The sequence below is a fragment of the Myxocyprinus asiaticus genome, chromosome 40 (genome assembly GCF_019703515.2).
Source record: "Myxocyprinus asiaticus isolate MX2 ecotype Aquarium Trade chromosome 40, UBuf_Myxa_2, whole genome shotgun sequence".
Lineage (NCBI taxonomy): Eukaryota > Metazoa > Chordata > Actinopteri > Cypriniformes > Catostomidae > Myxocyprinus > Myxocyprinus asiaticus.
This window is the reverse complement of record NC_059383.1, coordinates 1875152-1887366: the sequence shown is the minus strand read 5'-3', so window position 1 is coordinate 1887366 and position 12215 is coordinate 1875152. Positions and strand designations below refer to the sequence as shown.

The 12215-nt window shown below is 38.4% G+C and overlaps 1 protein-coding gene across 5 annotated transcripts in view; it reads right to left on the bottom strand.

Moving 5' to 3' along the window:
* The window catches only part of sec24a (SEC24 homolog A, COPII coat complex component), a 46520-nt gene that overhangs the window by 24495 nt on the left and 9810 nt on the right, over window positions 1-12215 (bottom strand). For all 5 annotated transcript variants that reach the window (XM_051680564.1, XM_051680561.1, XM_051680563.1 and 2 more), the window contains exons 6-11: window positions 9184-9286; window positions 5820-5946; window positions 5464-5573; window positions 4836-4948; window positions 4629-4747; window positions 4494-4549 (exon numbers count right to left, since the gene is read on the bottom strand). In XM_051680564.1, the coding sequence (XP_051536524.1) occupies window positions 4494-4549; window positions 4629-4747; window positions 4836-4948; window positions 5464-5573; window positions 5820-5946; window positions 9184-9286 (628 nt within the window). The remainder of the gene's footprint in view (window positions 1-4493; window positions 4550-4628; window positions 4748-4835; window positions 4949-5463; window positions 5574-5819; window positions 5947-9183; window positions 9287-12215) is intronic.

Genomic DNA, 12215 nt, shown 5'->3' with positions numbered 1-12215 from the left:
CGGCACAAAACAGAAGCAAGCACAAACGATGAAGACGGGTGAGAGTGATTAACATGGTGTTTAGCCTGCGAAATTTCAAATTTCATCTTTTTAATAGAAAGGAAGGAATATGTTATGATATTTCTTTTAACAGCACAAATCGAGCACAAACAACACCGGTTTGGAGTGATTTGGAGTGACGTCACTGCTCCCAAAAAGTTTCATGCTACAGTTGAAGTCAGAAGTTTACATACATTTATGTTGAAGTCATTAAAACTAATTTTTTAACCACTCCACAGATTTAATATTAGCAAACTATAGTTTTGGAAAGTCGTTTAGGACATCTACTTGTAATGTTTCCAACAATTGTTTACAGACAGACTGTTTCACTTTTAATTGACTATATCACAATTCCAGTGGGTCAGAAGTTTACATACACTAAGTTAACTGTGCCTTTAAGCAGCTTGGAAAATTTCAGAAAATGATGTCAAGCCTTTAGAAAATTAGCTTCTGATAGGAGGTGTACTGAATTGGAGGTGTACCTGTGTATGTATTTTAAGGACTACCTTCAAACTCAGTGCCTCTTTGCTTGATATCATAGGAAAATCAAAAGAAATCAGCAGAAAAAAACATTCGTACCAAAATACTAACAAAGTCTAAGTAAACGTCTGACCCACTGGGAATGTGATGAAAGAAATAAAAGCTGAAATATATAATTCTCTCTACTATTATTCTGACATTTCACATTCATAAAATAAAGTAGTGCTCCTAACTGACCTAAGACAGGGAATGTTTTCTATGATTAAATGTCAGGAATTGTGGAAAACTGACTTCAACTGTATATCTAAGGAAGATAAATAGTTACAGTGTTTCTTTTAACGGCACAAACCGGCACAAACGAACGGCACCGGTTTGGAGCAATTTGGACCACATGGGGTGAAAAATGATATCACACAGCCAAAAAAAAAAAAATATGTCTAATATCTCAAACACAAACTAGCACAAACATTAATTTTTGCTGCACAAATCAGCTCAAACGAATGGTATAGATTTGGTAACTATTTAATTATATGGGGTGCCAACTTCACAGAGGTCACGCATCTTATACAGAGAACAAACCACACTTACCACATCAGACAGCACAAGATACACTATATTGCCAAAAGTATTCGCTCACCCATCCAACTCATTGAATTCAGGTGTTCCAATCACTTCCATGGCCACAGGTGTATAAAATGAAGCACCTAGGCATGCAGACTGCTTCTACAAACATTTGTTCTCAGGAGCTCAGTGAATTCCAGCGTGGTACTGTGATAGGATGCCACCTGTGCAACAAGTCCAGTCATGAAATTTCCTCGCTACTAAATATTCCACAGTCAACTGTCAGTGGTATTATAACAAAGTGGAAGTGATTGGGAATGACAGCAACTCAGCCACGAAGTGGTAGGCCACGTAAAATGACAGAGCGGGGTCAGAGGATGCTGAGGCGCATAGTGCGCAGAGGTCGCCAACTTTCTGCAGAGTCAATCGCTACAGACCTCCAAAGTTCATGTGGCCTTCAGATTAGTTCAAGAACAGTGCGTAGAGAGTTTCATGGAATGGGTTTCCATGGCCGAGCAGCTGCATCCAAGCCATACATCACCAAGTGCAATGCAAAGCGTCGGATGCAGTGGTGTAAAGCACGCCGCCACTGGACTCTAGAGCAGTGGAGACGCGTTCTCTGGAGTGACGAATCACACTTCTCCATCTGGAAGTCTGATGGACGAGTCTGGGTTTGGTGGTTGCCAGGAGAACGGTACTTGTCTGACTGCATTGTGCCAACTGTGAAGTTTGGTGGAGGGGGGATTACGGTGTGGGGTTGTTTTTCAGGAGCTGGGCTTGGCCCCTTAGTTCCAGTGAAAGGAACACTGAATGCTTCAGCATACCAAGAGATTTTGGACAATTCCATGCTCCCAACTATGTGGGAACAGTTTGGGGACGGCCCCTTCCTGTTCCAACATGACTGCGCACCAGTGCACAAAGCAATGTCCATAAAGACATGGATGAGCGAGTTTGGTGTGGAAGAACTTGACTGGCCTGCACAGAGTCCTGACCTCAACCTGATAGAGCACCTTTGGGATGAATTAGAGCGAAGACTGCGAGCCAGGCCTTCTCATCCAACATCAGTGTCTGACCTCACAAATGCGCTTCTGGAAGAATGGTCAAAAATTCCCATAAACATACTCCTAAACCTTGTGGAAAGCCTTCCCAGAAGAGTTGAAGCTGTTATAGCTGCAAAGGGTGGGCCGACGTCATATTAAACCCTATGGATTAAGAATGGGATGCCACTTAAATTCATATGCATCTAAAGGCAGATGAGCGAATACTTTGGCAATATAGTGTATGTCTCAAGTAAGTCTTGCATTCAAACACAGCTTGATGCAGTGCAAATTCAAGCGCAGGGATCTCAATACGAGTTTTACTACATTTCAAACTACGTTAAACTTGACACAGAGATCTAAAAACAGTATGTTAAACACGTGAACCAAACCAAAGTGAGACGCTCCAAAAGCATCCGTCTGACACGTTTACATTGATGTGTCCTTAAGCCCTTGTAATGAATAGAATTCAATAGCAAAATGGATTGCTGTGAATTGTAGGCCAATGATTGGCTTATGTTCAATAATATGGAAATAAACAACATATTTGACTCTAAAGCCACTTTTTGTATTGCTTTGTCAATGCTTTACTCATCTGCCACAATAAATTTTCCATCGGACTAAGGTCAGGGCTTTGTGATGGCCACTCCAATACCTTGACTTTATTGTCCTTAAGCCATTTTGCCACAACTTTGGAGGTATGCTTGGGGTCACTGTGCATTTGGAAAACCGATTTGTGACGAGCTTTAACTTCCTGGCTGATGTCTTGAGATGTTGCTTCAATATATCCACATAATTTTCCTTCCTCATGATGCCATCTATTTTGTGAAGTGCACCAGTCCCTCCTGCAGCAAAGCAACCCCACAACATGATGCTGACACCCCCATGCTTCACGGCTGGGATTGTGTTCTTCGACTTGCAAGCCTCACCCTTTTTCCTCCAAACATAACAATGGTCATTATGGCCAAACAGTTCAATTTTTGTTTCATCAGACCAGAGGACATTTCTCCAAAAAGTAAGTTCTTTGTCCCCATGTGCACTAGCAAACTGTAGTCTGGCTTTTAAATGGCAGTTTTGGAGCAGTGGCTTCTTCCTTGCGGGGCAGCCTTTCAGGTTATGTCGATATAGGACTAGTTTTACTGTGGATATAGATACTTATCTACCTGTTTCCTCCAGCATCTTCACAAGGCCCTTTGCTGTTGTTCTGGGATTGATTTGCACTTTTCGCACCAAACTACGTTCATCTCTAGGAGACAGAACGCGTCTCCTTCCTGAGCGGTATGATGGCTGTGTGGTCGCATGGTGTTTATATTGCATACTATTGTTTGTACAGATGAACGTGGTACCTTCAAGCGTTTGGAAATTGCTCCCAAAGATGAACCAGACTTGTGGAGGTCCACAATTTTTTTTCTGAGGTCTTGGCTGATTTCTTTTAATTTTCCCATGATGTCAAGCAAAGAGGCACTGAGTTTGAAGGTAGGCCTTAAAATACATCCACAGGTACACCTCCAATAGACTCCAATTAGCCTATCAGAAGCTAATTGTCTAAAGGCATGAAACTTTCCAAGCTGTTTAAAGGCACAGTTAACTTCTGACCCACTGAAATTGTGATATAGTCAATTAAAAGTGAAACAATCTGTCTGTAAACAACTGTTAGAAAAATTACTTGTCATGCACAAAGTAGATGTCCTAAACGACTTGCCAAAACTATAGTTTGCTAATATGAAATCTGTGGAGTGGGTAAAAAATTAGTTTTAATGACTTCAACCTAAGTGTATGTAAACTTCTGACTTCAACTCTATATACATACACACACTTAACTTAATTAACTTAATCATTAATTTTAAAATAGGTTTTCAAACAAATTTAAGGTAATATTTTTCATGAATTTCAACAAGTTTAAGGGTTACACCATATGACCCAAACAAAACATGCTTTTTCAAAAAAAAAAAAAAAAAAAATCAAAATATCTGATTTCTAAAAAAAACAAACAAAAAAAGAGGGTCTAAAGGGATCTTCTCTGTTGAAGGTTTTTTTTGTTACATGACAAGTAAAAAATATAAAATGACTGAATCATGAAATCTGTTCATCATATTAGAGATGTATTCAAGTAATCGTTATGTGTGAATTGTGTTTAATGTATTTTGAAAAACGTACTATCAGATAAAAAAAAGGTGATCTTCACATCATTGACCCAAAATCACACAATCAAACTGTTGGTCAGAACATCAGTAACACTGTGATTCCCTGCGGCGCAGTCACAGCCGTGCTGATATTCAGATATTCAACTATTTGAATATCGGATCATTTCAGATATTGCACTTTTGCTTCGAAACAAATGCAGAGCGTTCATGATCAAGGTGTAAAGTTGCTCACCTCTTTGCATTCGCTGAGGTTGACTAGAAGGCTGTCTGGTGTCGGCAGAAACACATCTGAGGAAGGAAGAAGAGGACCAATCAGAGCGCTGATATTTCACTTCACATTTATCTAGACACAGATATAAAGATTCACCTTCAATGTCTGACACGATGAGCATCTGAGGTTGTGAAAGTCCTTCCTGCAGGTTGTAGAAATGAATAGTGCTGTCAAAAGTGATGAAGCCGATCTTTGTCCGAGCGTCTCCGGGAAGCCTTCGTCATCCATCAGAAATAATCATGGTTACGTACAGCTCACTGAATCTACACACTGTATGAAACATGGCTAATGTTTCTCACTTACGAGTTCAGATTGTCAAGAAGTGACTGACAGACCACATCAAGATATCCTGTTTCCACAGCATTGTGAGACACGTCCAGGACGAACAGATAAACAGCAGGCTGCGGTGGTCTCAACTGCACAAAAACTCTCAAATGTCAGCTTCAGTTATGATGGGACTTTACAGTAATTTCATCTTTATAAATGGCTGAAAGATGCTTGTCACTTTGTATGCTGAAATCTGCTTATAATGCATAATGTTACATAACTGTGAACAACGTCTGTCTTATCGCATAGTTTTTGTTAACGTTAACACATTCAGTACTAATAAACCAAAAACATAAGGCCTGTTTTTAATGATTAGGTTTGGTATTGTGCATATATGACCCTCATAATGTAGATTTATGCAACAGTGCTCTTTATTTGCATCAATTGCATCAAAACTCTTCCAATTCAGAAACATATGCCACACAATAATCCGAAAAAAAAAAAAACTTCTCTTCTCAATTAGAAACATGTTTTGGAATTGAATATGTTCCAATTTTTTCTTTCCGATTCTTATTTGTACGTGTGAAATACAGACAGAAACAACAAAGGAAGACTTCTCTAAAGATAGATGAAGTGAAGTGTGATTCTGGATGAGCAGGTGTACCATGTACTCTGACGGGGCGATGAATTCGATCGTCGCGTTCTGAACTTCTGGCCTTTTGTGAGGCTCTCCATACGATCTGCTCACTGGATTATACATGAACTCTTCTGGAACTGACATTAAAGCAGACAGTCCTTTAAATGAGAACACTTTCTGCATCCCCAAAGCTTTCCTTCAAATACACTTCCAGTCAAAGTTTGGACACACCCACTTTTCCTCATTTTAAAATAATAGTAAAGTTATTGAACACAAATGGGAGTGTGGGAAATACTGTATATAGTGACCAAAACAAAAGTACCCTAAACTGTTCTGTGCACATGAAGTGCAATGTGACTGTGGAACCATGTGTGTGCACTCACCATCGTTGACTCTGTAGCATAGATTGCACTTCCATCTTCTCTGGTCCAGGAAGGACACAAACGGGTTGATGTATGTGCGACAGGAGCGGCAGCGCACAATAGTACTGGAAGTCACCACAGGCAGTTGCTGAGGAGACAAATCCCTTAAATTATCATCACTTCAGTGTCAGTTCAAAACAACAAATCTAAACAAATCAAAACCCCTTAAATCGGAGCGGTTACCAAATTCATCTGACTCACTTACTGAACCACAAGTTACAGTTGAAGTCAGAAGTTTGCATACACCTTAGCCAAATACATTTAAGCTCCGTTTTCCACAATTCCTGACATTTAATCATAGAAAACATTCCCTGTCTTAGGTCAGTTAGGATCACTACTTTATTTTATGAATGTGAAATGTCAGAATAATAGTAGAGAGAATTATATATTTCAGCTTTTATTTCTTTCATCACATTCCCAGTGGGTCAAATGTTTACATACACTTTGTTAGTATTTGGTAGCATTGCCTTTAAATTGTTTAACTTGGGTCAAATGTTTTGGTTAGCCTTCCACAAGCTTCTCACAGTAAGTTGCTGGAATTTTTGCCCATTCCTCCAGACAGAACTGGTGTAACTGAGTCATATTTGTAGGCCTCCTTGCTCACACATGCTTTTTCAGTTCTGCCCACAAATTTGCCCACACAGATTAAGGTCAGGGCTTTGTGATGGCCACTCCAATACCTTGCCTTTGCTGTCCTTAAGCCATTTTGCCACAACTTTGGAGGTATGCTTGGGGTCATTGTCCATTTGGAAGACCCATTTGTGACCGAGCTTTAACTTCCTGGCTGATGTCTTGAGATGTTGCTTCAATATATCCACATAATTTTCCTTCCTCATGATGCCATCTATTTTGTGAAGTGCACTAGTCCCTCCTGCAGCAAAGCAACCCCACAACATGATGCTGACACCCCCATGCTTCACGGTTGGGATGGTGTTCTTCGGCTTGCAAGCCTCACCCTTTTTCCTCCAAACATAACAATGGTCATTATGGCCAAACAGTTCACTTTTTGTTTCATTAGACCAGAGGACATTTCTCCAAAAATTAAGATCTTTGTCCCCATGTTCACTTGCAAACTGTAGTCCAGCTTTTATATGGCAGTTTTGGAGCAGTGGCTTCTTCCTTGCTGAGCAGCCTTTTAGGTTATTTCGATATAGGACTCGTTTTACTGTGGATATAGATACTTGTCTACCTGTTTCCTCCAGCATCTTCACAAGGTCCTTTGCTATTGTTCTGGGAATGATTTGCACTTTTCACACCAAACTACATTCATCTCTAGGAGACAGAATGTGTCTTCTTCCTGAGTGGTATGATGGCTGCGTGGTCCCATGGTGTTTATACTTGCGTACTATTGATTGTACAGCTGAACGTGGTACCTTCAGGTGTTTGGAAATTGCTTCCAAGGATGAACCAGACTTGTGGAGGTCCAAAATAAATTTCTGAGGTCTTGGCTGATTTCTTTTGATTTTCCCATGATGTCAAGCAAAGAGGCACTGAGTTTGAAGGTAGGCCTTAAAATACATCCACAGGTACATCTCCAATTCAGTACACCTCCTAACAGAAGCTAATTGACAAATTTTCTAAAGGCTTGACATCATTTTCTGGAATTTTCCAAGCTGCTTAAAGGCACAGTTAACTTAGTGTATGTAAACTTCTGACCCACTGGAATTGTGATATAGTCAATTAAAAGTGAAACAATCTGTCTGTAAACAATTGCTGGAAAAATGACTTGCGTCATGCGCAAAGTAGATGTCCTAAACGACTTTCCAATACTATAGTTTGCTAATATTAAATCTGTGGAGTGGTTAAAAAATTAGTTTTAATGACTTCAACCTAAGTGTATGTAAACTTCTGAATTCAACTGTATATATTTTGTCATGTCCAACTCTAAATGAAACCAGAACTGTTTTGTGTTCTTAAGACTCGTGGAACTTCAATCAGTGCTTGTTTATTTGAAAATTGATACACAGCATGGGCCTCATTCATGAAACATGAACAGAATGAATTTGTGTAAATAGTTCATAAGGCTTTCTAATGTAAATTCTCGGATTCATGAACGTTTTTGTATTTTAAAAGTGTTAGTTGGTAGAACGTACACCTGCTCCCGACCATGTGTAAATCATGTGTAAGAGTGATTGTGATTGAATCATGTGTTGTGTTCTTTCAGACAAACTGCCATGATTAAATTTTGATAGAAATTAAGTAATTAAAAAAATTAACTAAATATTAAATGAGTAAAATTAACCTTAACATAAATTAGTAAAAAAAAAAAAAATTGAAGCAGTTTGTGGTTTGCTTTTCTTTCGTGCTTGCATTTCTTTCTTCAAAGTATATCTTATTCCCAACGCTGCTCTTAAATTTATATAGTTTTTCCAACATAAGTGCTTAAAATTTTCTCGAAAAAATTAATGCCCTCTAATGTGACAGCTTGGACAGTTTATTTTTTTTATATGAGCTCTATAATTTAGGTTTCATAATTCATTGATATCACATTCAGTTAATAACCTATGGTCAATAATAATGCTGTTAAAACCTATAAATAAACATGTCATGGACAGGTGCATGCACAATACAATGGGGGGGAAAAAAATGGAAAAAGCCCCGCAAACTGTTGTTTAGCTTGCAAATCTTTATTAGTTTACAGCGTTTCGGTCAAAGACCTTCTTCATGCATTCTATTAATTTCTGTAAAGATTATTCCAGATGCATAGGAAATACTGTTACCAGAACTTTCACCAATGATGCTGGCGATGCACTCAACTGAACCAAATAAGGTTAATGGTGGTGGATCTCCTCCTGCCGCCATGAACTGAACATTTTTTACACTAAAGCTTCATGACAAACCATTTTCATTGACCTTATGGACTAATCGATTCACAGAACGTGCAATGACAGCGAGATCTTCACTTTCTTTGTGACCATATCAGTGTTTTTGCCAAGTCAAAAGTTTGTGATTTGAAAGCACTTCATTTTAAAACCCTTTCATTACTGTTCCGTATATCCCTATTTGTATTTATTAGTGCATCTGTTCATTGTGAATGATATTTACAAATGTTTGGAACTCACTAAAATACACACATTTAACTAACAAATCTGGGGGGTATGAAGTGTTACAAATAAAGAAACTGAATGAATGCAAGGTAATTAAAAACGATACAAAAATAGATACAATCAATTTATAGTTGGCACCAAATACTGGATTGCATTTATGCCACATTAAAAAGTCTGTAAACACACCTTTTGCAAGAACTGTATAAAGTGAGCTTTATTTTACTTTAACTTTTACATTATGTAAATGAATGCAGGTGAATGAAGACTGTGTGACTTACAGAGAGATCTTTAAACGGGTGCAGCAGCAGACCGAGAGGAAGCTTGGCTTTATTCAGCAGAGTCTGAGTCTGAGGGATGCTGGTCAGTGTACAGCGAAACACCCTGAGACCACACACACACACACACACACAGATCAACACTTCACACAACCAGTGCTGGGGAAGATACTTGAAAATATATGAGTTTCAATGTAGTTCAAACTACCAATTACATATACATACATACATACATACATATATATATATATATATATATATACACACACACACACACACACACACACACACACAGTTGTGCTCAAAAGTTTGCATACCCTGTCAGAAATTGTGAAATTTTGGCATTGATTTTCAAAATATGACTGATCATGCAAAAAAGGATAAGGATAGTGATCATATGAAGCCATTTATTATCACATAGTTGACTGGCTCCTTTTTAAATCATAATGATAACAGAAATCACCCAAATGACCCTGATCAAACGTTTACATACCCTAGAATGTTTGGCCTTGTTACATACACACAAGGTGACACACACAGGTTTAAATGGCAATTAAAGGTTAATTTCCCACACCTGTGGCTTTTTAAATTGCAATTAGTGTCTGTGTATAAATAGTCAATGAGTTTGTTAGCTCTCATGTGGATGCACTGAGCAGGCTAGATACTGAGCCATGGGGAGCAGAAAAGAACAGTCAAAAGACCTGCATAACAAGGTAATGGAAATTTATAAAGATGGAAAAGGATATAAAAATATATCCAAAGCCTTGAAAATGCCAGTCAGTACTGTTCAATCACTTATTAAGAAGTGGAAAATTCAGGGATCTCTTGTTAACAAGCCAAGGTCAGGTAGACCAAGAAAGATTTCAGCCACAACTGCCAGAAGAATTGTTCGGGATACAAAGAAAAAACACAGGTAACCTCAGGAGAAATACAGGCTGCTCTGGGAAAAGACAGTGTGGTTGTTTCAAGGAGCACATAATAAATGGCTTCATGATTACTATCCTAAAATAAAAGATGTTTTTTTTTGCATGATCATTCATATTTTCAAAATCAATGCTAAAATTTCAAAATTTCTGCCAGGGTATGCAAACTTTTGCGCACAACTGGCTGCCAAAAGTTTGGAATAATGTACAGATTTTGCTGTTTCAGAAGGAAATTTGTGCTTTAATTCACCAAAGTGGCATCCAATTGATCACAAAGTATAGTCAGGACATTACTGATGTAAAAAAACAGCACCACCACTATTTGAAAAAGTAATTTTTGTTCAAATCTAGACAGGTCCCATTTCCAGCAGCCATCACTCCAACACCTTATCCTTGAGTAATCATGATAAATTGATCATTTGGTACTAGAAAATCACTTGCCATTATATCAAACACTGCTGAAAGCTATTTGGTTCGTTAAATGAAGCTTAACGTTGTCTTTGTGTTTGTTTCTGAGTTGCCACAGTATACAATAGACTGGCATTTCTGTAGGTCAATATTAGGTCAAACATGGCAAAATTAGAAACAGCTTTCTCTAGAAACTCGTCAGTCAATCATTGTTTTGAGGAATGAAGACTATACAATACTTGAACTTGCCAAAAAACTGAACATTTCATACAAAGGTGTACACTACAGTTTTCAAAGACAAAGGACAACTGGCTCAAACAAGGACAGAAAGAGATGTGGAAGACCAGATGTACAACTAAACAAGAGGATAAGTACATCAGAGTCTCTAGTTTGAGAAATAGATGCCTCACATGTCCTCAGCTGACAGCTTCATTGAATTCTACCCACTCAACACCAGTTTCATGTACAACAGTAAAGAGAAGACTCAGGGATGCAGGCCTTATGGGAAGAATTTAAAAGAAAAAGCCACTTTTGAAACAGAAAAACAAAAAGAAAAGGTTAGAGTGGGCAAAGAAACACAGACATTGGACAACAGATAATTGGAAAAGAGTGTTATGGATCTTAACCCCATTGAGCATTTGTGGGATCAGCTAGACTGTAAGGTGCATGAGAAGTGCCCAACAAGACAGTCACAACTATGGAAAGTGCTACAGGAAGTGTGGGGTGAAATGTCACCTGAGTGTCTGGACAAACTGATAGCTAGAATGCCAAAGATCTGCAAAACTGTCATTGCTGCATGTGGAGGATTTTTGATGAGAACTCTGAAGTAGTTTAAGTTTAACATTTTTTCCAATTGTAATAGTAATTTTTCACGTTATTAAAGTTCTGACTATACACTGTGATCAGCTGAATGCCACTTTGATGAATAAAAGTAACAATTTCTTTCCATAAGAGCAAAATCTGTACATTATCCCAAACTTTTGGCTGCCAGTGTACATATATAGTTGCAATCAAAATGATTCAACCCCCCTGACCAGCAATACGTTCTGGTGATATAAATTAAAACACATCAACTAAAACCTCAGTAAACAGTCAAAGTAAGTTTTTAATACACATGCAAGTGATTGAGAACAAAGAGTTCAGTTTACCCAAATTTAAAAATAAAACAATAACTAATTCTCTCCACAAATGGCATGTCAAAAATATTCAATCCCCAAAGTCAATCATTTGTGGAGCATCCTTTATCCTTAATAACATCAAATAAATGTTTCAGGTAAGTGTTCTCAGGCTTCAGACACCTCTCTGTTGGAATTTTTACACATTTCTCATGAGTAAAGGCTTCCAGCTCATTGACATTCTTTGGTTTCTGTGCTGCCACTGCTTCCTTGAAATCCCAACAAAGATGATCAACAAAGATGACAGATGGGCTAGTTTGAGTATTTCTGTAACTGCTGATCTCCTGGGATTTTCACACACAACAGTCTCTAGAGTTTACTCTGAATGGTGCCAAAAACGAAAAACATCCAGTGAGTGGCAGTTCTGTGGATGGAAACGTCTTGTTGATGAGAGAGGTCAGCAGAGAATGGCTAGACTGGTTTGAACTGACAGAGTCTACGGTAACTCAGATCATCGCTCTGTACAATTGTGATGAGATGAATATCATCTCAGAATGCTATGCTGATGCGGGTTGGTGCTCTTTTGGTG